The sequence below is a fragment of the Mizuhopecten yessoensis genome, unplaced genomic scaffold, assembly GCF_002113885.1.
Source record: "Mizuhopecten yessoensis strain PY_sf001 unplaced genomic scaffold, ASM211388v2 scaffold6459, whole genome shotgun sequence".
Lineage (NCBI taxonomy): Eukaryota > Metazoa > Mollusca > Bivalvia > Pectinida > Pectinidae > Mizuhopecten > Mizuhopecten yessoensis.
Genome location: NW_018406560.1, coordinates 309,054 through 335,950, shown reverse-complemented (window position 1 = coordinate 335,950; position 26,897 = coordinate 309,054). Strand labels below are relative to the sequence as shown.

General features: G+C 38.3%; 1 protein-coding gene across 1 annotated transcript in view; it reads right to left on the bottom strand.

Moving 5' to 3' along the window:
- LOC110452193 overlaps positions 1 to 23,423 on the bottom strand; it is a 67,247-nt gene extending 43,824 nt beyond the window's left edge. Inside the window, exons 1-11 of the mRNA XM_021500563.1 lie at positions 23,375 to 23,423; positions 20,432 to 20,561; positions 19,505 to 19,650; positions 17,530 to 17,684; positions 14,135 to 14,170; positions 11,831 to 11,960; positions 9,979 to 10,098; positions 8,301 to 8,506; positions 5,523 to 7,084; positions 2,925 to 3,052; positions 1,352 to 1,485 (exon numbers count right to left, since the gene is read on the bottom strand). Coding sequence (XP_021356238.1) covers positions 1,352 to 1,485; positions 2,925 to 3,052; positions 5,523 to 7,084; positions 8,301 to 8,506; positions 9,979 to 10,098; positions 11,831 to 11,960; positions 14,135 to 14,170; positions 17,530 to 17,684; positions 19,505 to 19,650; positions 20,432 to 20,561; positions 23,375 to 23,423 — 2,796 coding nt within the window. The remainder of the gene's footprint in view (positions 1 to 1,351; positions 1,486 to 2,924; positions 3,053 to 5,522; positions 7,085 to 8,300; positions 8,507 to 9,978; positions 10,099 to 11,830; positions 11,961 to 14,134; positions 14,171 to 17,529; positions 17,685 to 19,504; positions 19,651 to 20,431; positions 20,562 to 23,374) is intronic.
- Between the last annotated feature and the right edge of the window lie 3,474 nt (positions 23,424 to 26,897).

Sequence of the window (26,897 nt, the reverse complement as noted above, 5' to 3'; positions counted from 1 at the left end):
ATGGTCTACAGTGGTGAAAGGGCTAACCAGTGTTATCACAAAACATTCACAAGCTTTAAATCTGTCAAAGAGTCACTTCTAACATATTGCTTTAAAAAAATCTTTTCTTGTTGAGTAAATTCTTAGATACCCTGAATTAAAGTTCTATTGTTAGATCATTTTTGATTGGATGACCAAAAGTTTTTGAAATATTGTAGATATAAATTAAGGCTGATTTAAGATGACACATGCCCTGGACAGAACAGTGACCATCTGGAGCAATAAATCAATTTGAAGTCATCATAATATTGGATCTTTTTCATATTTACATATGACATATAATGTGAATACCTTTTTATCATCCTATTTCATGGTAATCCGATTTTTAAGAAATGAAATAAATTTAAGGTTCCTGAAAATGTATCTTTTTCAATATCAGAGACATTTTGGGAGTAAAAACCAAAGCAGAAGAGATAGCAAATCCTTTCTGTTCTAATATAGTGATAACACTCTGTTTTAGTGTAGGGGCTATACACTTATCTCTGTTTTAGTGTAGGGGCTACACTTATCTCTGTTTTAGTGTAGGGGCTACACTTATCTCTGTTTTAGTGTAGGGGCTACACTTATCTCTGTTTTAGTGTAGGGGCTACACTTATCTCTGTTTTAGTGTAGGGGCTACACTTATCTCTGTTTTAGTGTAGGGGCTACACTTATCTCTGTTTTAGTGTAGGGGCTACACTTATCTCTGTTTTAGTGTAGGGGCTACACTTATCTCTGTTTTAGTGTAGGGGCTACACTTATCTCTGTTTTAGTGTAGGGGCTACACTTATCTCTGTTTTAGTGTAGAGCTACTAACCCCGCCCCAGTATAGATCGAGATATACTTTTCTCCTGAAGAGTCTGATAACAGCCATTTTATCTCAATTTAACAGTGCAGAATCACAGGCTTTCGTATGCTTTCATTCATTTTTTATATTAGTGAAGTACCTAATCGATGGAAAAACTGTCTAAATTTTTCAAACTTTCTGACAAGATGATCTTCGGTATGAAATGTTTTTGGACGGTAGCAGAGTTCTCTTACAAGGAGGTGAACCTTTTACCTACTCTAATCATGACAATATAAAAAAAAAAATGAAATATGCTTGTCAGAAAAATTTCAAGGCTAAAAGCTGAACAAAGAAAATTGTAAAAAAATAAATAAAAACAAAAGAATTGATAATAATATACAACATTTGAAACACTATAAAAACCACAATAAGATATGTCTGAAGGCCTGGGGATGGGAGTTTATAATTACACAACAAATGTATACAGCTGCATACATACAGGTGACAAGTCCTACGACAAGTCACATGTCAGATCATGTGACCTACCTGCTGCTTCCTGGCCTTGACATCGTTACCCGTAGACTCACTCGTGTTGGAGGTGCTTGTACACTTGTTTTTTGGAATGGACTTGTTGTTGATTTTTGTACCTCGTAATATCAATTCACTCGTATCCTGCTCATCTGAAAAACACATAATTCGTGTCACTCTGTTCACTATTAATCACATTCATTCATTCAATCGGGCTGTGAATTTAGGGTACATTACAATTGAACGTCCGTCAAAACTCGAGAAAACATCAACTGCTTTGCGGACTACACACTTGTCTCTGCTTTGTGATTAAAGTTAATAGGAGATTATTAATATGTAAATAAATATAAGAAATAAATATATGTAGATACCATTATTCATCTCCAGATTTGCAAATATATATCGCAATAAGCCGTCGTTGTTCCATATCAACGACTTCACTGTTTGTCATGATTTTTGCCGATGTCAACTCCGATAGTTTGAACTACTCTTTATTTTAACGGCTATAATTTGGTGTTGTTCGAATAGGATTGACAATATTTTTTCTTTAATTTGGTTCAAACTGACCGGAGGTTTACTGTATTATTGAATTTCGACAGATTAGCACATTGATACATTGGCACACTCACAATACATGTAACAGAACTCTTTCAGGTATATATAGAAACTTTAGCACTTTACTACTTCAAAAGTATAAACTAATTAAATTCGTATTTCCCTGTTTTGATTTCACTGCATCAATCTTGAACCTACAGGGATTCTCCAGGCCAAATATCAGCATCCTAGCAAAAATATTCCATGTCACCTTAAAGGATTTTAACACTTGTACCTACATACCTTAACCTGTAAATTGTGGCAAAAAAAGGTTAAGTCCAAAACAGGTGTCAAGTTTTAACTCATTCACCCCTGAAAATTCATGTTGAACTATTCCAACCTTTGAATTGAAAGAGTTCAAATGTGTCTTCAGGGGTGAATGTGTAAAATATTCAAATATTTTTCATCAATTTTGACCCTGTAAGAAACCTTCATGCTGGATATCAGCATCCTGGTACAAATATTTCAAGTAATATTAGTGACTTTAACTCATTCACCCCTGAAATTTCAATATCAACTATTCCAACCTTTGAATTGGTAGAGTTCAAATGTGTCTTCAGGGGTTAATGAGTTAAACACTTGTATCTTAACCTTAAACAACGCTAATGCCGAAGCTGGGGTGACAACATTAGCCCCTAGCCCCATTTTTTAAATAGGTGAGCTAAAAAGGAATAAAATCACTTTAAGGTCAGTACCATTTTTTTTACATAATTCAAGTGAACTGTTTTCTAAAACTTTTCTTTATGTCAAAAAAATATCAGGTGTACTTAACCCTTTCACCGTGCACTGTAGACCATAATGGACTCATCCATATCCATGCATGGTAGAATCTACTCAAGTTACATAGGGGTGAAAGGGTTAAAAGATCAAACATAACATATGAGAAGACAAACAAATAGAGACCATGATATATTCCTCTAAGGCTGATGTATTAGACCTAGCTAACTTGAATGAGACTGTAGTATTACCTCCCCTTTTGGAAGTCTTCCTAGCTTACCTCTGTCCATAGGATGGATTTTGGCTTTGCTGACAGAGGAGGGTCTATCTGCGACCTCGTCAATGACTCTCTCCACCCCTCCGTCACTCCCTGAGCTGAGCAGTGGCTCTGAACATGAAGGGTCGATCCTGTAACGTGAATACCTTATCATCGTATCAACTGAGTATACAGTACCCGCAGAAACTCCTCAAACTTCTCCACAACAGCTGTTCTAAACACACTCTACACATCCAACATACAATTGGTTCCTAATTCAGATTTGGAAAAATATCAGCCAAACATTTTTCATATCTTTATCTGCAATGAAATTCCGGTAGTTTTCTATCCCTTTCAAATAATGAAAACACAATACACAATACACAGTGGTTCTGTAATCTGGTGATTGACCTGGAATGCTTAATGTAAAATTAAAGCCAATTGTTCAGTTTGTATAAATTTTAAATTATCAAAATTGATAATCAAAGTTGAATGTTTAGCAATTCCACATCATTATCTGGAGAGAAGAACACAAAAATATTCCTAAGATTTAAAACATCCATTTTAAAATTTCCAGCTACAACTCGTAAGGCTTATATGAGTTAGAACTGTCTGGCTAAGAGGTGACTGGTGAAAGTGTCACGGTGTAACATGTACATGGTATTACACAGGTGGCGCCATCGGATTTAATCCCAGTACTAATCTGTTTATATCCGGTGATAGACCGAGTCGACAACCTTGAGACTCTTAAAGTCTTATATTACCTGTGGGTGTTTTAATCTAATTATACTCAAGTCATAGCCAGGTTAAGCAGCTTTCATGGTTTACCATATAAATTTTAATCAATTGTTAAGTGTTTGTAATCAGTGTCTAATTGTATTTCTATATGTATATGTAACATGAGAGGAAATATGCACGGCCAGATCTGGGTTTGAACCCAGGACCTTCCGAACTCTAGACGGATGCTCTTCATATTAAGCTCTCTGGTCACTGACAATCAACCCAGTCCAGTTACTCCCTCCCTTTTCTAAGACTATGTCCCCGGAGACACAACTTGTTACAACCCAGGTTCAGGTATCCCCTTGCCAAGCATACACCAAATGCTTGAAACAAGGGTTGGTCACCCCTGTAACAGGAGAGGAAAAAAGCATGGCCAGACTGGGGTTCAAACCCGGGACCTTCTGATTTTATCTAAGTAATTCCTCTTTCAATTTGATACCATGCAATTACAATTCCTGGATAAAAATATTGGTAAAGTGTAGTAATGGCAGTAGACAGTCCGAAGTTTGAGCTCAAGAATTTCTATTTTTCCTTTTGCAGTTATTTTATTTTTGTCTTAAATTCAAATGAGCAAATTATGAATAACTGAATAATTCTGTTAAATGCATCACAAGATAATGTTTTATATGGAGTAAATCAGTTGAAAATAACCCCAATGGTACTAATATAGTGTGACTTGAAGGCACTCTTTATTTTATTGTTTTATTATTCAATAGCTCTGAATATGTGTTGAAAAATAAATTATATTTGAAATAATGCAAAAAAAACAAAAAAGGTCCTTGTGACGTTTAAATATAAAAGAATTGACAAAGTACATCCCAACTATCCTTTATCTTTATATACTTTCACCTCTTAAGAGGTTCATCAGGGGAAATCCCTGATATATATATATATGTATATATTTATGATGCAATAATGAGAATCTATAAATCTAATTAGTTCACACATTTCATGTGCTGATTAACTCATTGACCCCTGAAGACACATTTGAACCCTTCCAGTTCAAAAGTTGGAATAGTTCATTATGAAATTTCAGGGGTGAATGAGTTAAAGTAATTACTCGAGGCATTTATGTCTGAATGAAACCTTAGCCTTGACCGTGACATTCCAACATGTAGAATACAACATCATCATCAAATTACTTCCTCCGAGTCTGTCGTCATCAACAACAAAACATTTAGTTGATCAATTTGTAGTGAATTGTTTACTGTAGACTGGCGTCATTTGGTTTGTTTAGTTTGTGTTTTATGTCCTATTTACAGCTATGGTCATTTATGGTGGAAAGCCGGAGTTCCCAGAGAAAAACCACCGACCTACGGCCAGTACCTGGCGACTGCTCCATGTAGGCCTCGAACCCGCGCCCCAGTGGTGGAGGGTTAGTGGTAGAGAATGTCAGATGCCTTAACCACTTGGCCACCACGGCCCCTGACTTGAGTCTATATCAATGTGGTTTGTAATGTCTATATCTGGTACCCATCTGGAAGAAACCTTACAAACAAAATTAATAGTATATCCAGTCAGTCAAACACTTCATATAAGTGTTAACTCATTCACCCCTGAAGACACATTTACACTCTTCCAATTCAAAGGTTGGAATAGTTCATTATGAAATTTCAGGGGTGAATGAGTTAATATCCTGGTAACAGAAAACAGAATGACACTCATCTGAAAACTGTTAATTATTTTGGAAAACGAACTATCTAAAACTTTGTTGTAATTGACCTGTAATTTCAGACAACACATGATGTAATCACATATAATAATCAACAACACTTTACCGTACCATCTGGCCTGTACCTGTAAACAATTTACCTGTATTTACACCTGTCGTCTATATCGTACCTGAGCTCATTTTCCGTGATGGATGAGTTATACAATCCTCCTGAGTCTATCTCTTTCACACACATCTCTTTTCCACTGGAAGTTGAATTTTTAAATTTATTCACTTTTAACTTGGCATTTTTCTTCTTATGGAGATGAAGTTTATAGGCAAAACATGGCATAGTAGGTGTATTTACAGAGCTGGAAGGAGTCGTGGCGCTTGACGTCGATTTCACATTAGGGGTGAAATCTAAGTCCGTTGCTAATGCATCAAAGTCATCACTATGGAAGCTTTCTATGCGCGCGAGGGGCATCTGAAACATTTGTCGCGTGGGTGTGTTCGGCATGACGAGATTATACAGCGACACATTGGAGCAGCGAGTTGACACATTGGAGCTGTTCGTACGCCCATCCTCTAAATAGGCCTCTACGTCAGGGCTATACTCTAGCGCATTCGCGAACTCACTGGAACGTCGATAATGCAAGCCTCTTGGGCCGTTCTTAGGAGGAGGCATGTGAACCTCCCCTGTAGATAATGTGTTCTTCCCATTAACCGCCTGCTTGTGATCCCTATTAGAGCACACCACTCCACGATCTGTGATGTCCATTGATGAAGGTTCGGGCAGGTCCACCATTTTGGTGGCGCCCAGTAGTTCTGTGGTACTATCCACTTGATCTTCGTTTATCTCTGTATCCAGTGTAAACAGCTGCGCCTCACTGTTGCTGGCCTCATTACAATCCGACACATTAAATTCACAACACTGAGCACACCGTATCCGTGGATTCTTATCTTCACTTGATTGCATAGATGTGGGTACCACATGCTCCACCGAGCTTGCTGACAATATCGTCCGCGAATCACACACATTACCAACTTTTGACGTCACATTCACTAATTGTTTCTTGTCCTGTTTTGCAGACACTTTGGGTCTCACGATGGACTTAATGTCTACTAATGCAATACGGGCCTCTACAGAGTCAAGCCCATCCTCTGTTAGTGACTCAAGGTTATCATTGGACGATAATTTGGCTTCAGCAGCTGTTTTCTGCCCCGAATCTATGACATCCAAGGAGTCATCTGTGTGGCTGGGGTCAATGAGCGCTTCGAGGGAGCCCGCACAGCTGAGTAGTTCGGTGGTGGAGCATGGGTTTGAACTGTCTGAGTTATTCCTACACTTTCCTGTTGTATGCAAAACAGGTCCATTGATGTTTGAGTAGGAATTACTCTTGTTGGCAGGGACATGAAGGGAGAAGGGTGAAAGGTGATAGCAACCCTTCACACTGAGATCTTTGGGACGCTGGATAGGAAGGGGGCGAGGCGGGTCTATCCGTATAGAAGGACTGAGCAGGGTAGTGGGACTGTTAGGCTGGGAGCTACTGGAACCCTGCACATCCTTTAGACTGTTTGTGCGACGATTCCCCGGTCCATAAGAACTTGACCGTTTTTTACGCTGGGAAGAGTTGCGACGACTGAAGGAACGACGGTTGAAGGCCATCTGTCCGGGTTGCCCCGGAGACAGGAGGTTAGGGTTGCTCGGGTGATTTGGGATGGAGTTGATGGTATCGTTGCTGTGGCTGGGATCCTACAAAACAACACAGTACTTAAGTCAACATACCAGTATCACACACGTCACAGAAGACATGGTAGGAAGGGTTATCAACAGATTTTATAATCACACACAAACATAGGTCTAACCACGAAATTATCAATACAAGGAGAACAAGAGCTATAAACATCATCGGAACAAAATAAAACCCATAAGGATAACCCTTTCACCATAATGGACACATCCATATCAATGCATAGTAGAGTCTACTTAAGTTACATAGGGGTGAAAGGGCTAAACATACAGTTTAACGAAGATAAGATTTCCAGACTCTCAATGTTTATACTGATTACTTGATTGTTGGTGAATCAGCATGAACAGACTACCAAATGTAATAAACATTTCTGCACTGGAGCCCTTTTAATTTAGCCACACTTATTTCAAGGGGAAGTGGTTTGATTGTGAAACAGCTGAAATATTAGGACATTTATTTTGTAGAATTAATCTAGAATTTTGTGAACCCATATAAAGTTATATGTCAACTCTATACAGTTAACTGTCGCCCATAAGGCAGGGCTTACAACATCGGACAGACTTAAGATCTGCAATTTTTCCATATATGTACTCAAATGCATTACTGTGAATTATACCGCAATAATATTTACTATGGATCCTGTACAGTGTTCAGTTGAAGACCTAAACGTAACCCAAGGACTGTGTGGTCTTCAATCTGATATTAAAGCTTGTATACTACATGTATATGCGGTCTATAACCAATATATATATATATATATTACCTACATTGTATATTGCAGACTAAATCTAATTAATACACTATTCTATGGGAGTTATCCCCCCACCCCCACCCACACCATATTTTATATAATAACCTCTTAATTATGTGAATATCTAATTACAAACGTTAATTTTTGACAGTAAGCAAAATCTTATTATTATAAAATCAATCCATTATGTCCATATACCTACCATCAATGGAGAGGACTTATATAGGCTATAAGCCTGTTGTCCAATCCTTTTGACAGTGAAACATTCTTCTATGTCAATAAAATATGTTGAAATCGAAATCGGACAGACTTTTTGTAATAAGTCTTCTACTTTTTTCATTCAAAATGTAAAGGAATCTGTTGATTCCAAAGCTGTGTTTATCTTACTGGAGTTTACTGGTGAGTGGACTTATGAGGTTTGTATAGATAATGATATACGTGATAAACTCGATCACTGTGATTGTTACCGATGTTTGATTAGGAGACATAAGTCTGTTGTAGCGTAGTGACCGCCTCGGTTTTGCTCGTTTCTTCTCCGGTCCCAGCCAGGAGGGGGCGCTGCACAGGGCCATGAAGTCGAAGCTGGCGCTGACCTTGTGGTGGTCGTTGGCAGATCCATCTCCAGACTGACCAGTTTTTGGCGACAGCTCATTGCCATTTCCATGATGTTCCCCTACAAAAAAAATCAAGAATGAGGTATAATTCATTATAATAGCTATATAACTCATTTACCCCTGAAGATGCATTTGAACTCTCCCAATTCAAAGGTTGGAATAGTTCATTATGAAACTTCAGGGTTGAATGAGTTAATGTTTACGATACTGCACAAATTCTACCTGTGATTTGTGTTAGGGTTAAGTTATTATGGGTATAATAATGCACATATTGATAGTGTGCTACCTTACACATTACACCTGTGATTTGTGTTAGAGTTAAGGCTTTGTGCTACCTTACACATTACACCTGTGACTTGTGTTAGAGTTAAGGCTATGTGCTACCTTACACGTTCTACCTGTGATTTGTGTTAGAGTTAAGGCTATGTGCTACCTTACACATTATACCTGTGATATGTCTTATCGTTAAGGATATTTCCTACCTTGCATTATTATACCCATAATATGTGTGAGAGTTAAGGACATATACATGCAACTTTATACATTATACCTGTGATTAGTGTTGAGTAAAATCCTTTATCTACCAAAACATAGTACTAGGGTGATTGACAGACAGACTGACAGATGGACAGCTGATGGACAGAGCAACAACCTGAAGTCCCTCTAGCTGTTAGAAACTTTGGGGCACTGTCTAATGAACCTTTCTAATAAAAGAACTTGTCTTTTGAAATACCTGTATAATAAAATACCTGTATAATAAAATACCTGTCCAATGTAACTCTAAATTTCTAATTTTCAGGATTCATTAATCTAGAAGTCATATCACACTATGAAAAGACACATCCTTATAACATTATCAGACAGTTAGGAACATTCCTCATTTTGAATTTACATTTTGAAAGCAGCTAAGAATTTCAAAACAATCTACAAAAGAATTTTCATAATATACATTTTTTTTTTAAATAAGAAATGTTTAAGTCTGAAGTTGATTCAGAACTTGATTTGCAAATAATTGAAGGCAATATAAGTGTCTCCCCCAAACACTTTGATTCCTGTTGACCGTGAGGTGCTCTAGTTGAGCTTGAGGTGTTTTTATTGACCTTGAGGTGTTCCTATTGACCTTGAGGTGTTTCTATTGACCTTGAGGTGGAGGCTACAGTTTATTTTTCGCTATTTATTGAAAGCATATGCTGACTGCTTACCTCCCCTTGCAAATAAATATTCTATTCATATAATTATAAGTAAAGCAGCACTTTTTTATTATAGATATTTTAATTCTCCAGAAAAAATATAACAATCAAGTCAGACTTTTTGCTAGTTTTTGAAGTGCATTAATGGTTTTTGTTGAATTTTTCCTGGGTGATGACACCATCTGGTATAAAAAAAAATCTAATGTTTTCAAATGTTTTTTTCTGGATTATTGTACAACATCAAAGTTTTTATAGCTTAAATATTTCTTGAATTTCCATAAAGTTCCTTTAACTTGAAGAAAAAAAATCTTCAATGTTACTGAAATCCAGTAAATTGTTACCATGTGATGACCCGCCTTCCTTCTCCAGTGCTCTCTGTTGCATTGACTTCCTCTTGTGTTTCTTTGTTTTAGTATCGAGCTTTTTCTCAGGCTGTGTAGTGTAATCAATCTCAAATAAACCTGGAACAAAGTCATACACATTGTCAAAAAATATACCCAGAACAAAGTCATACACATTGTCAAAAAATATACCCTGCACAAAGTCATACACATTGTCAAAAAATATACCCTGCACAAAGTTATACACATTGTCAAAAAATATACCCTGCACAAAGTTTTACACATTGTCAAAAAATATACCCAGAACAAAGTTATACACATTGTCAAAAAATATACCCTGCACAAAGTTTTACACATTGTTAAAAAATATACCCAGAACAAAGTAATACACATTGTCATATATATATATATACCCGAACAAAGTAATACACTTTGTCATATATATACCCCGAACAAAGGCTATACACATTGTTAAAACATGTACAAAGAACAAAGTTATACACATTGTTAAAAAATAATCTAAAAGAAAAAGAGGTTTATTTGTAAAAGGACTCATGATCATGATGCAACTGTGAAAAAGGAAATTATAACATAGCTTGGCTTTTCTTTTTCAACTGTCTTTGTAGTAAACTGATTTTATCACTTATTGGCTTACCTTTCTCACCTTTTCTCATCTTAAACTGATTTGACCACTGATAGGCTTACCATTCTCACCTGTTCTCATGGTACACTGATTTGACCACTGATTGGCTTACCTTTCTCACCTGTTCTCATGTTAAACTGATTTGACCACTGATTGGCTTAACTTTCTCACCTGTTCTCATGGTACACTGATTTGACCACTAATTGGCTTACCTTTCTCACCTGTCCTCATAGTACACTGATTTGATCACTGTTTAGCTTACCTTTTTCACCTGTCCTCATAGAACACTGATTTGACCACTGATTAACTTACCTTTCTCACCTGTTCTCATGGTACACTGATTTGACCATTGATTGGCTTACCTTTCTCTCTTGTCCGCATGGTAAACTGATTTGACCACTGATTAACTTACCTTTCTCACCTGTTTTCATGGTAAACTGATTTGACCACTGATTGGCTTACCTTTCTCACTTGTCCTCATGGTAAACTGATTTGACCACTGATTGGCTTACCTTTCTCTCTTGTCCTCATGGTACACTGATTTGACCACTGATTGGCTTACCTTTCTCACCTGTTCTCATGTTAAACTGATTTGACCACTGATTGGCTTAACTTTCTCACCTGTTCTCATGGTACACTGATTTGACCACTAATTGGCTTACCTTTCTCACCTGTCCTCATAGTACACTGATTTGATCACTGTTTAGCTTACCTTTTTCACCTGTCCTCATAGAACACTGATTTGACCACTGATTAACTTACCTTTCTCACCTGTTCTCATGGTACACTGATTTTATCACTGATTGACTTACCTTTCTCACCTGTCCTCATAGTAAACTGATTTGACCACTGATTGGCTTACCTTTCTCACTTGTCATCATGGTAAACTGATTTGACCACTGATTGGCTTATCTTTTTTACCTGTCTTTGTGTTAAACTGATTTGACCACTGATTGACTTACCTTTGACACCTGTTCTCATAGTAAACTAATTTGACCACTGATTGACTTACCTTTCTCACCTGTTCTCATGGTAAACTGATTTGACCACTGATTGAATTACCTTTCTTGCCTGTTCTCACGGTAATTTGATTTGACCACTGATTGGCTTACCTTTCTCACCTGTTATAGTAAACTGATTTGACCACTGATTGGCTTACCTTTCTCACCTGTTCTCATAGTTCACTGTTTTGCCCATTGATTGGCTTACCTTTTTCACATCGTTTTGTGTCCATGATCATATTAAACATGGCTGACAGGTCATCACACTTGCACTCATGTACTGTCTTCTCCACCTGGTCCTTTTTCATACTCAGCATGTCCGATAGCTCATCCATTACCTGTAATTACAAGCCATAACAAGGTTTATTACACAGGTAAGTCATCTTACAGGTGAAACTATCACAGATACTAAATTAACTTTATCACATGGAATAATAAAAATGTTATGGTGGTTAGATAACAAACGTCTAAGGTGAAGTGACCATCGCTGCAGGTGTTTGTCTGTGATGTCAAAGTGTCAAAGTGTTTAAAATCTTAACCGAGAGTAAAACTTTAATGGATTCCTAAACCAGAGTGGACTTGTTGAACTTTTCCACCTACATGTATGTGTTACGTTTAAAGGAACATATTTAATCCTAAAGATAAACACTTCCTGTTAGACTGAACTTACCCAAAGACAATCTTATTACCTCCCTTTATACACCATAATGCAATGACTCCTGATCCCAGCGGCATAGCAACGGCTTAACTAGAATGTTGTCATCATAGCCCGGGCTTAACTAGAATGTTGTCATCATAGCACGGGCTTAACTAGAATGTTGCCATCATAGTACAGGCTTAACTAGAATGTTGTCATCATAGCACGGGCTTAACTAGAATGTTGTCATCATAGCCCGGGCTTAACTAGAATGTTGTCATCATAGCTCAGCTTAACTAGAATGTTGTCATCATAGCACGGGCTTAATAATTAGAACTAATCTTGAGGCGTGTCACAAATGATTTTTTTTTTACACTTTTGGAACAAATAGACAAATCTCTCCACTTACATATGTATGTGTGTAGTTAATCTGCAGCATAAACATGAAACCAAATACTAATGTTACACCAATCATGCAAGGGAGATAATTCTCAGCCTTAACAACATTTTTGCACAAATATAACAAATAAATAGTTAATCACATATTTGTGCTGATCATTTCTCTATTTGTAATAGCCCCCTTTTAATCTGGACACAGATAGTCTTAGATTAGAAAATAAATACCATGTCAGAACTAAATTTCATAATGTTATGTGCTATTTTACACATTACACCTGTGACACATGTTAGAGTTATCTCCCTTAAGGATGTATACTACCTTTCACATTTTACCTATGATATGTGTTGGAGTTTTCTCCCTTAAAAATATATACTACCTTTCATATTTTGACCAAAGATATGTGTTGGAGTTATCTCCCTTAAGGATAATTTCTATCTAACACATTATTCCATTGATATGAGATTATCTCCCTTAAAGATGCATGCCTCCTTGTTTGTAATATTTGTTATGTTTGAGTTATCTTCACTACCGATATATTCTATTTTACTGTTATACTTGTGATATGAGAGTTACCTCCCTTAAGGCCTTTCATATTTTGCATGTGATTTGTTACCTGTGGTCAAGCTGACATAACCGTTATATGTGGAATACAAATATTTCCAGGATATATAGATGTTTATAATAAAGGTTTAAAAATATTACAATAAATATGTAAAAAAGTTCAACATCTTCAAAGAATGGAAGATGAAAATCAAGAAAGATTTTTGTCACAATTGAATAGGACACTACAAGAAAATCAGAAGATAAATATACAGTATATAGCCAGCATCCAGCACAATATCAGAGCGTTCCAGTGATTGGGGAAGTAGCTCAATGCAGCTAAGATCAAGTGTATGGACACAATACTGATAGAACAAGACATAACCTGCACAAGTAAAACGGACTGAAACCAAAGAAAAACATTGTTCATTGCTTGGAAATGGAGAACAAGATATATCAGGAGCCATCGTTTTTATTAGAAAATGGTTGTTACATGCTGCAAAATGAAAAGAAAGCAACAAAGCCTGTTAACAAGTCTGCAAAGATAAACAGAATCGAAACACAATCCGGTGCCACGACCAGGATCTGGCATAGACGGCTGCCCTGTATTGACCACCTATATCTCATAATCTCCATCTCCTGGGAAAATCACTTGGGAAATCTGTATCAGGAAAGTGCTTTATTGAAAGTTTTCCAGCTCTGCAGGCAGACTGACTAAGTGGCATCGCTGTGTAACATCAAACATACCACAACAGACTGGAGTAAATATACAGAAAACAAAGATACCCAAATACTTGGTAACAGGACATCATTGATGCATTGATGCCAACAGAACATAAAAGAGTTGTCAGATGTGGTTCAAGATGCATGGCCATAGATTTTGTGAGAGGACAGGCATTTGACAATATACATATATATATAAACCTCATGTTTACCTCCTGTTCTAACTCGTCCTCGCTCTGGGGCGTGGTCTAATGGGCAAATGGACATAAACAATTGTAAAATATTTAATGTACAAGCAAAACTAGTCCGGGGGGGGGGAGGGCCCAGCGTTGTATATATACGTCACTACAAAGGAAAGTTTGTTACTACAAAAAACAGGTTTGGTGCAAGACATAAAACCACAACCATCAAAAAGTTCATTTAAAAAATTAAAATAAAAAGCAAATTTAAGCGATAGAAATGTAAATCCCAATTGGTTTTCTATGTTAACCTCTAGATTAGAGACTGATTAATGTACTGACCAACCGAAAGGTCAAGGTTCATTTTCTTGGACCTACGGGCCATTTGTACTATATCTATATATGCGTAGATACTAAATCAAATGTAAATAAATGTATATATCAAATAATGAGGCTAATGATTTATCAAAATATTTCTAGATTGGGTTTTAAAAAAAAAAGGTATTTGTTATCACAGAAGGGGGAAATAAATTGTGAAAACTCATATTTTAAGGACATGTACTTAAAACAAAGTAATGAAATATGTAAGAAATAAATATCAAAATATTAACGAAATCCTTCTCCACCCATTCTTGTTATGAAACGATATCTTATGAATATGACAATTCAAAGTAAAGATAAATAATAAAGAAAAGACAAATAATAAAGAAAAATAAATGAAAATGTATAATAACATTGTGTTTGGGACACAAAGGTAAACCAAAAAGCTAGAACTAAAGGCTGTGTGGCTACGTTGACTGGTGAAGAAAAAAGCTGAGGGTGGAAAGCTTACTGTTATTGAATGTGGTGGTCGGGAAGGAAGGGCGGGACCGTGTTTAACACAACTCAATGTTTGTGACCGATTCAAACTCCCTGCTGCTAAGTGACACGCACTTTGACCTGTTGAATTCTGGGAAATCGGAACATAGACATTATACAGAATGTGCTTAAATATATTTTCATTGGGATTTTTTAACCGAAAATATTGTGGTTGTCTCACAGGCCTGTTTGTGGCTTTTTTTTAAGGATTATTCTTTTTGCATTATATCTGTTATAAATAATGATATGCTTTTTTACTAAAGTAGTCACTATTTGTAGAAATTTTTATTCATACTGACTTTTGACAATTTTTTCACCATAAATGTATATTTACCCATATTCAATCCCCCAAAATCCAAAGCTTATATAATATATAAGATATCTCATATCCTATATCCTAAATGAGATATCTCATATAGAAATTAAATGAAATATCTTATATAAGTATATAAGATATCATATATGCTATATAAGATATCTGATATAGAATGAGATTTCGGGGCATTAAAAAGCAGAAACTAATTTCTCCCTCGAGAATCATTCGGAGCACATTCAGGATTACATTGGGCGCAATGGCGGAGAGGGATGGTACGGATGCTGTATTTTCCCTAGGCCTAGCTCACCTTGTCTATCTTATAGCGGCCAAAGCAGAGGCTGCCATTTCCCGCACTATTGAAGTGGGCTCAGACATAATGGCGGAGACAGGAACACGTGTTGTTACAACAAGCCTACTGTCCCTACGTAGATCCTCGAGATATTCCGGACGGGGAGACTTCATTTTTGACATTTTGTTAAAATCTCGTTCCTATAAAGATATCTTATTTAGTAACGAGACTTTAATTATATAAGATATCTTATATAGCTATAAGAGATATCTTATATATTATATAAGATATCTTAGCCCCCCTCCTCCCCCTCTATAGTGTCCCCACTATACTGTCTCTCTACTGCTATCACAGCCCCCACCCCCTCCCCTCCGATTCCCCATCCATTCCACCCCTCCTTCCCTCCGATGCCACGCCCATTCCCCACCCCTTCTCTCCGATGCAACGCCCATCCCCAACCCCTTTCCTCCAATGCCACGCCCATCCACCACCCCTTCCCTCCGATGCCACGCCCCCTCCCCTGTGCCCTTGTGTGTGGATGAGGGTGCACAGTGTAACAAGCAGCTGAGGAGCCAGTGCAGACTATATATAGCATATATCAATACATAATGGTAAGCTCAAGCCTTGTATCAATCAGTAAGGAACTGAGGTTGGTTCTTGTTACATCAAAGTTCTTTCATTCCCTAAACTGACTCAAAACATTATTGGCTATTCCTCAACACTATAATTTATGCATGCAATCAAAAATATATTCTAAAATTAGAAGATGATTAGATGTCACTCAACCCTATATAGAATAAGAAATGCATGCATTAACTCATTCACCCCTGAGATTTCATAATGAACTCTTCCAACCTTTGAATTGGAAGAGTACAAATGTGTCTTCAGTGGTGAATGAGTTAATGAAGTTGAATGCATGGAAAATTGGAAAAATCCTTTTTGGCAATTAAGTCATAAATAATAAATTATTTCAATTTTGTTTCTATTTGCATTCCTAAAGCATTATTTTTTACAATGAATACTAATTATAATATATAAGCTCAGGAATAACTGATCTCAACACTAACTCCATTTTTATGAATCCTATCAACAGACTCAAAGTGACATAAGATAATCATTTTCCAATAGAATGGTAATACAATGGTTAACGTATGTAAGTCAACGTGATCAACAGATCATTCATACATGGTTAAATATACATAGCCAGCGATATCATATGGGTAAAAATTCTCCATGCAATGTGATGTACCACAATGTAGGCTAGAGTTGTCTCCCCTCCATTACTGACAGACCGGATTGGTGTGTTTTGTACAAGATTATCTTCAGTGATGTAATGTAAACTTTATTTATTTCCGACAATTATAAATTTGAACTTATATCAATCACTCTTGTTGGCCTGGATGTTAGCGCGCCAGGGGAGGGGGTGTCTTAATGTTGGAGGAACCCAGAGTACGTGGAGGAAACCCATGTGGTCGTGCAGGTGACCCCATACCTCTTCATGTCTAATCTGGGAACTGAACCCCTTGGTGAAAGGCAATTGTGCTACCCACTGCGCCACCCGACCACCCATCCTCAGTGATAACTATTACAAACTTAATTCACTGGAAGATTTTGCTAGTTGTTAATTTGGTGATGTATGATATATCCTGTAGACTAGCTGATAAATAATGAGATTCATTTCTTGTATTAATATTTATAACTCTTATAAAACTAAGGTGAACAAGCTACTAACAGTTGTGTGATAATGGTTTTGGAAATGTTGGTTTTATGATATGCAAATATAACAATCCTGAGTGCTGTGTTCCTCAAAAACTTAATCAAACCTGGTATTCTGTGGAAATGAACATGGCTACTGCATCCCATGGTCAAATGTCTGGAACTTCTGACCTGTATTCCAATAACAAGCCCTGGTGTTCTGTGCTCCAACGTTTAAACCAGTTTATAATACTGTACGCCCTACCTTACCTTAGCTTTCATACCCTTGTCCCGGGGAAACGCGTGGAAGGCATAGAAAGGCATCTTCTCATTGTATGTGACCCACGGGTGCTTTTCTATCTCCACCACGGACAGGCGAAGATCTGGGTTTGGCTCTAGAATCTTTTTTAGAATGTCTTTGCAATCTACAAGGTGAGAGAGGAGTCAAAATGATGTCGGAGAAATATAATACACTTTGTTATGTTTGTAAAAGATTGTATTCTGTCTGTTGGAGACATTATTGTATTTTTGAAACATGCCTGTGGATTCTGACTATGAAAGCCATCTCTCTGACATTGATGTGTGACTCACACGATCTTTAAGTACTCAATCTCCTCAAGAGGTTTTTCAATGGTTCTTTCTTCCAAACCTCACGACCTACTTCTTGCCCCCACCATTCTGCCTCCATGCCCCACCCTTCTGCCTCTATGCCCCATCCCTCTGTCTACAGGCCCCACCCTTCTGTCACCATTCTCAACCCCTCTGTCTCCATTCTCTACCCCTCTGTCGCCATGCCCCACCCCTCTGCCTCCATGTCCCACCCTTCTGTCTCCATTCTCCCCCCCTCTGTCTCCATGCCCCACCCCTCTGCCTCCATGTCCCACCCTTCTGCCTCCATGCCCCCCTTTTTGCCTCCATGCCCCACCCTTCTGTCTCCATGCCCTACCCCTCTGCCTCCATGTCCCACCCTTCTGCCTCCATTCTCCACCCCTCTGTCTCCATTCCCCACCCCTCTGTCTCCATTCTCCACCCTTCTGTCACCATTCTCAACCCCTCTGCCTCCATTCTCTACCCCTCTGTCTCCATGCCCCACCCCTCTGTCTCCATGCCCCCCCCTTCTGTCTCCATTCTCCACCCCTCTGTCGCCATGCCCCATCCCTCTGTCTCCATTCTCTACCCCTCTGTCGCCATGCCCCCCCCCTCTGCCTCCATGTCCCCCCCTTCTGCCTCCATTCTCCACCCCTCTGCCTCCATGCCCCACCCTTCTGCCTCCATTCTCCACCCCTCTGCCTCCATGCCCCACCCTTCTGCCTCTATGCACCATCCCTCTGCCTACAGGCCCCACCCTTCTGTCACCATTCTCAACCCCTCTGCCTCCATTCTCTACCCCTCTGTCTCCATGCCCCACCCCTCTGCCTCCATGTCCCCCCCTTCTGCCTCCATGCCCACCTTTTTGCCCCCATGCCCCACCCTTCTGTCTCCATGCCCTACCCCTCTGCCTCCATGTCCCACCCTTCTGTCTCCATTCTCCACCCCTCTGTCTCCATGCCCCATCCCTCTGTCTCCATTCTCTACCCCTCTGTCGCCATGCCCCACCCCTCTGCCTCCATGTCCCACCCTTCTGTCTCCATTCTCCACCCCTCTGTCGCCATGCCCCATCCCTCTGTCTCCATTCTCTACCCCTCTGTCGCCATGCCCCCCCCCTCTGCCTCCATGTCCCCCCCTTCTGCCTCCATTCTCCACCCCTCTGCCTCCATGCCCCACCCCTCTGTCTCCATGCCCCACCCTTCTGTCTCCATTCTCCACCCCTCTGTCGCCATGCCCCATCCCTCTGTCTCCATTCTCTACCCCTCTGTCGCCATGCCCCACCCCTCGGCCTCCATGTCCCACCCTTCTGTCTCCATTCTCCACCCCTCTGTCGCCATGCCCCATCCCTCTGTCTCCATTCTCTCCCCCTCTGTCTACAGGCCCCACCCCTCTGTCTCCATTCTCCACCCTTCTGTCACCATTCTCAACCCCTCTGCCTCCATTCTCTACCCCTCTGTCTCCATGCCCCACCCCTCTGCCTCCATGTCCCACCCTTCTGCCTCCATGCCCACCTTTTTGCCTCCATGCCCCACCCTTCTGTCTCCATGCCCAACCCTCTGTCTCCATGCCCCACCCCTCTGTATCCATGCTCCACCCCTCTGCCTCCATGCCCCACCCCTCTGTCTCTTGCCCCCCTCCCCCTACCCAGGGAACCTACCACTGGTTATATGAGCCATCTCTCGGTTGTGTTGCTCTATCAGCCCTTTCTCTATCTGTTGAAGCAGTTTCTCCCTACGGTACTGGTCTGTGTAAGGTGTGGTGAAAGGTAGTTTACCAACCACTATTGCATACAGTACTATTCCTCTGCAATGATAAAAGTCATGTGTCAAAACTACTTCCAACAAATATCAATATCTAACTTTCAATTCACCATCCATTAACTTATAAGCTTCTGTTTTGATATCCTTTTTGAAATCAATAGAGGTGTAAGGATTCACTGATGCCCCCACTGGACTTCTGTAAGTCTGTAACTGTACTTCTGTAAGTCTGTAACTGTACTTCTGTAAGTCTATAACTGTACTTCTGTAATTCAGTAACTGTACTTCTGTAAGTCAGTAACTGTACTTCTGTAAGTCTGTAACTGTACTTCTGTAAGAATACAACTATAGTGCTAAAAATCTGTAACTGGATTTCTCAAGTCTTCAGTTTTTCCATAGCAAGGCATTATTATGATTAAGGAAAATTCTTTAGATAAGGTGATTTTCCTTAACTTCAGCCTTTTTATGGAATAACTTAATCTATAAGTTACCAAACATTTGCTAAACTTGATCCGTTGATAACTACTTATTCCGTCTTTGCGTATTGCAGAGTTATCTTCTCTTGTGAGCAGGTTTTGATTGTTACGTCATTGGTTTATGTGAGAAAATTACGTTGTTTTCTCAAAAATTGATGACGTTACTCTCGCAAACAAATGACGTAACAATCAATACCTGCTCACAAGAGCAGATAACTCTGCAATACGAAAACGCGGAACACTTGTTCACACATGAAGGAGGTTATAATCTTACACTCAATCATTTGTACAGTTCAAATCAGTTTCATTGTAGAATGAAGTGTCATCTGACCGTTTATTTGTACAACTTACATGCTCCAGATGTCAATTTCTGGTCCATACTTTCCGGCTGGGCTGAAGAGTTCTGGTGCTGCGTACTCCAGGGAACCACAGTGGGTTTTCATCAGCTCATTGGGGTTAAAAGTGTTGCTGAGGCCAAAATCTGAATTAACACATTTTAACGAAGAATGATTACATCTATATTATTTTAACTTTGTTGGTCATCTAAATTTAATTATGTTTATTTTAGAGTATATGTCATATAATAAATACTTAAGAGGAAAAGTAAGCATGAAAAATGTCATCTACTTTTTTTTAAGTAAGACCTGCATTCTAATCCTTTGAAAATTTCTTCCAAAACTCTACCACTGTCTGAAATGATATTTGGTACTGGAGTTACTTCCCTTAGACTGTAGACAAGCTTGTAACCTGGGACTAGATAAAAGGTTCTGCAGATAATTGCTGGTCCTTATCTGATTCTAATTATCCCGCTGTCCAGAAATGTCATGCATGGTGCATTAGTATTGGTCAGTGGACATGATATATGAGAAGTTAATTACTGTATGTCTCTGAAGTGACCGCTGGTCAGAAGGGTCAGTCTGTATTCTGCATCAGCAGCAGCCACTGTAGCCCTAATTAAACTGTAGTTGTTGGTCAGTTAGAATACCTCCATTTATCACTGACCATCAAACTACTTGTCCTGAGAGGTCAAATGTGGGTCAACATTATACCAGTGACCAAACTTCACCCTAAACTCTTTTGCTGACCAAAGTATATTTTTGCTCCTTATCACCAACCACCTGTGTATGTGGCCATCCCTGATATTTACGTTCCCACAAACTCCCCAAAACACACAGACTCTTACATAACTAGCACTCTGCAATCAGAACATATGGCAAGATAGAAACATTGGGTTAATTATCAGGATCATCAAAATTCATCCCGATTTATTGTTTGAAAAATAAGTTCGTTTGTAAGACATAATATATAATTTTATGCCACTGATTGGAAGAAAATTGGTGAACTTTTTTACTTAAAACAGTCTGCCCAGTCAAGTTTTTTTCACTATATGAAATTACTACCAGAAATAATGCTGACAATCGATTTATTGTTTTGTTTCAAATAACATTTAGGGGATGACCTTATTAAACAGAATGGCTCTGTGACCTTAACCTTACACTCTCTGTCTGTTTCACACTGATGTGACCTTGATCTTAGATCCTCAGACAGTTTTACACGAATGTGACCTTGAGCTTCACTCTGAATAATAATGGTGAAATTTCTTATTTTGAGAAAATTAATGTTTAAATGTTTTATAACAAGTCATCTTGAACAAAGTGACTTTATGACCTAGACCTTCATCTTTCACATGTTAATACTGTATTTCCCTTTTTTCTTTTTGAACAATTGTAAAATGTTTCTTTAATTTTAATTCATACCTTCACAAGATATGGACAATGACTAGATGTGATTAGGCTCAATCACCACCACCTTATACTTTGTGCCCTATTCCATGCTCTAACTGGGACTCTGGCTAAGGACAATTTGACTCATAGCTTTGAAGCACAATTTACCACTCCTTGTCCTAGTTTGGTTCCCCAGATTTTCTCTCCCAGATCAATATTCGTCCCCCAAGCCTCAGTCTGGCCCAGAGTTACTGCTGATCACTGTCAGTTGAATGCTTTATTGCCATATCTATAATCTCTGGACATTACTAAAATATCAAGCACCACAACCAGGTCCTATAAGACAGCTGTTATATAGGAAATAAATGTCTATTAGTCCAGCTCAACATAACCCACAGACACAACAAACATATGCAAGGAAAGGCGAGCAGCAATGTACAATGTAGGTCCTAGAAAAACCAGACTACAATAGCTGGATCTGGTCTGGTTCTAGTGGTGTATCAAGAGGCCCAGTAGGCCTGTTACACAGACCTTACTACAATAGCTGGATCTGGTCTGGTTCTAGTGGTGTATCAAGAGGCCCAGTAGGCCTGTTACACAGACCTTACTACAATAGCTGGATCTGGTCTGGTTCTAGTGGTGTATCAAGAGGCCCAATAGGCCTGTTACACAGACCTTACTACAATAGCTGGATCTGGTCTGGTTCTAGTGGTGTATCAAGAGGCCCAATAGGCCTGTTACACAGACCTTACTACAATAGCTGGATCTGGTCTGGTTCTAGTGGTGTATCAAGAGGCCCAATAGGCCTGTTACACAGACCTTACTACAATAGCTGGATCTGGTCTGGTTCTAGTGGTGTATCAAGAGGCCCAGACTGGCCACCGTCTCTAGAATATTAAATAATTAAGAAAAAACTAACTCTAATAATTTTTATCACTTGGATGTCTGATTGCCTAAGTTCTAAACTAGGGGGAGATAAGCTAGTAGTAAAATGCAGTCGAGAAATTCTTCATAAAAACTTAGGGGCTGGTGGCCAGTCTACAAGAGGCCCAGTAGGCCTGTTACACAGACCTTACTACAATAAAGTGGTAAGTTGACTTTATTTATGTACTTCATCAAAAAATAAAATGTAAACAACTTTGGTAGTTTATATTTTCTACTTAATTATATAATGACATTTTGCATATATATATATATTAAACAGGTAACAATATCAGTTGATGTTTTTATTGCATCAAGGAGCACTGAGTGTTCCTCAAAATGATGTCAACTGTCTAAGCACATGACTTTTCAAAGCATTTACGCACAAAATTATACAAGTGTAACGTTGATCTGTTTTAGTAAACATCGAGGTTTATCCTGCTAGTTTAAAACGTGTCAATGCAACAGCGATCTAAAATGTATGTATGATGCCGCGTGGTTAAATGTTATATTACGTTAAACACCGGTAAAAATCATAATTAAATCATCTGTGACAATGGACCAAAGGGTTGCAATAACTATTACGACACTTCTCTATCACAATTAAAATATGAATTAAATTACTTATATTTTTAGATACAATACTTACCGACTATTTTGATGTTTTTCTTCTTTTCATCCAGCATTATGTTTTCCATTTTCAAATCTCTGTAAAGACAGAATAAAATAGCCTGTTAATTATGATTGATAGAAGATTACAAGTAACTTAGGATAACATATAGTATGACATTTTATATTAACTCATTCACCCCTGAAATTTCACAATGAACTATTCCAACCTTTGCATTGGAAGAGTTCAAATGTGTCTTCAGGGGTGACTGGATTAATTACTAGACGGGACAGTTCAGACCCTCAGTGGTCACAGACAGTCTGGGGTACCTCCAACACTTGTGGACATGGTAAATCACCATTTGTTTAATTTCTCAATCATTTAAATGATTAAAACAAAAGTGGAACAAGTTATTATTCAGCATAACACATAAATGTTCAGGTTGTACAATAAATAGGTAGGTTTTATTCACCAGCCCTACTCAACCACTTCTCAAACCCTAATATCTAAGGTTAACTCATTCACCCCTTAAAACACATTTGAACTTTTCCAATTCAAAGGTTGGAATAGTTCATTATGGAATTTCAGGGGTGAATGAGTTAAACTTTCTGCTTAGGATTTCAGACAGTGACAGTTGAAATCCGTCTGCTTACCTATATGACTTACATATATATTTCTCGTGTTGATATACTACCACAGTATATAACTCTACCAGCTGTAGGAATAACTTTACATTTCGTAACTTTACGTGAATTATTCCAGCCGTTATCATTCAGTTACAAAATATGTAGATATTCAAAGAATTTAGCCGATAATACATTTCTGATGTTAATTATCATCTCAAATAAACTACTAGATACATAATTCATCTTCTATCAAAACAATTTAATAATGTGTAAATTTGTGTTGATTTAATTGATGGAAAATAAGTGAAAATATTCTTGTCACAATATTTGCTATTAACATATTACATCGTGAAATATTTGTTATTTTTCTTGTCATTTTTTGATAGACTTATGAGAATAATACAATGAGTGTGCCTTTATTTGATTGACTTTTTGTAATTGTTGTCATTCTCAAAACTGGTGTCCTTATTTAGAAGATTTTTTTGGAACATTCTAAAATTCAAATGTTCCATATTAAGTTTGTTTTTTCCTGAAATTCTAGTCAAGAAGTGATGTCTCAACTTACTTCATTGATACAGCACTATTTCATTTGACATACAGAGAAATATACCCACCGCAAATTGAGAAAGTTCTAAAATTTCATGACATTGAACCTTTGACTTAATTGTAGTAATTCAAGTCCTTTTTCTATCAGGTAAAATAAGTGTTTATTTTAAAAGGTTGTACATGACTGTAGTGTATCTGGTTTTTTAATTGCTTAACCCTTTCACCACTGTAGACCATAATGGACTCATCCAGATCAATGCATGGTAGAGTCTACTAAAGTTACATAGGAGTGAAAGGATTAAGTAAATTGCTCGAAATTTCAACTTTGATTTTTTTTTCCTGAAATGAGATTTATAGAAGTTTAAAGAGCTTTAAACTCGAACAAAATGAGTTTAAGAAAAGGAACTTTAAATTCAGCATAAAGATCTTCAAATCCAATCATTGAGAGCTTCAAATGAAACATACAGAGCTTAAAACCGCGGATGGCTACGTAAAGACACTATATACATCAGTAATTTGTGGTATATGTTGTATGTTGGTACATGGCTAGGAAACAAAGCTAGTCTAGTTGATCGTTTGGGGAATTTGTATCTCGGATATTTAAACTCAGTTAATTATTTCAGTTCTTTTTCTGACAAAAAAAAAATGACGAAAATTGATCTGATTGTCTTTTTGTGCAAGTGATGTATCGTTGTACTAAAACAGTTATTGATGTTTATAAAACGTGCCGTGAATTTGTCACCAATCAGCGGGCACAGTGTGGACTAAGCCAAGGATTACCACGCTATAGTCAGAATAGCATCAACCTGTTGCCATGTTGATGTGAATTCTATAAACTTTGAGTCCATCATCTCCTGGACTAGTTTTTGATGACCAGTAACCTCTTGGCTAATTTACTCATTTTCCCATTGCAATCAAATGTAAATGACTCAAACAGTCAGAGATAAAAATCAAAGTGGCGATAAAATCATCACAGGCCTGCTTCTCCATGGAGGGCTTTACTAGGTGCAGTTGCTGGGTGCCTTGTACATGTTTACCCAGCATATCTGTCGGCCCCCAATAGAGGACAGCCATATTCTATAGGTAAAGATAGGTATAAATGATAAGTTTCACAAATATACAAGAGATCAACAACAAGGGCTAGTATTCCACTGATAAAGTCACTTAATGGCCTTCTAATAAGGAGATAAGAGTACAGGTATTTCCAGGAGGTAGGTCTGAGGCAGAGGACAATGTCTGGGGACACAATATTCCTGATAACAGTAACACAAGGAGAGATCAAGCTCTCCGACCAAACAATACTGGAATCCTCACTTGCTGGGAGCCTGGACCTACATGGGATCGTCACCGATAAACAAGGGAATTAATCACAGCTGATTATCACTCAAAAGGTTTTCCTGCTTCTTCACGTTTGACAAAAATGATACATGTACCTAAGGTTTTTCCATGAAGACTTGTCTCCCCTAGACCACAGGCACCGCCTTCCAAGTACCAATAATTAGGCATGAGTGGTGACGGGGAACTGTTACAGGGTCAGTCCATCAAAAACTGCCTCTATTAAAGAAATGTTGACCCCGGTGATCTGTACTTAGGTGAGTTGGTAGGAGGGGAAGCCCTGAAGCAGACCACTAACTTTCTAAGACTGACCAATTAATGGACCCAGTGGGTCATCGCCCAGACAAATGAATAGGTTACATTCATATCAATATTTGTTCTCCCTCCATTATCCATTCAAACAGTCCTTGACCATTCAGTGTCAAATAAATATTATTCTATTTTTTATGTGAATCTCACTAAGGATCTGTATAAAGTATGTGTTTAATGTTTTTAATCATTTACCAGACTATTCCTGTCCGATAGTATCTCCATATACCTCCGGTTTCTTAGGACAAAAATCTTGTTTATCATTTGTTAAACAAAAAAATGTGTTGACCTTGTGTTGTATGACAGTGTGTTTTGTCGGTCAGTCTCGGTCAGTCTCAGTCAGTCTCGGCTCTAATGTCCCTCTGGTGACACTGGCTGATCAATTCACAGAACGTTGATCCTTTAAACTTAATCAATGTATCAAATATTTGTGTACTGTACATACATATACATACAGGTGCTCCAGCTAAGACCATTAAATCTCTGACCACTGGTCAACTGAAATAGCTGTCTTAATGATAGGGTTTCGGGTTACAAGCATGTCCAATCCTCTATACATCAAAAGATCCGGCAGCCAAATTAATGTTCTCAGCCGCCCTCTACCCATTGTAAGTCCGACTTATGAATTGAAGAGTATGCTAATATAGTGACTTATCTATGGTTATCCTGGGTAGTGTACTGTGGAATCTGGAGCAAATCTCCCACACCTGGATACACCATTAACATATACATACCACTATCATATC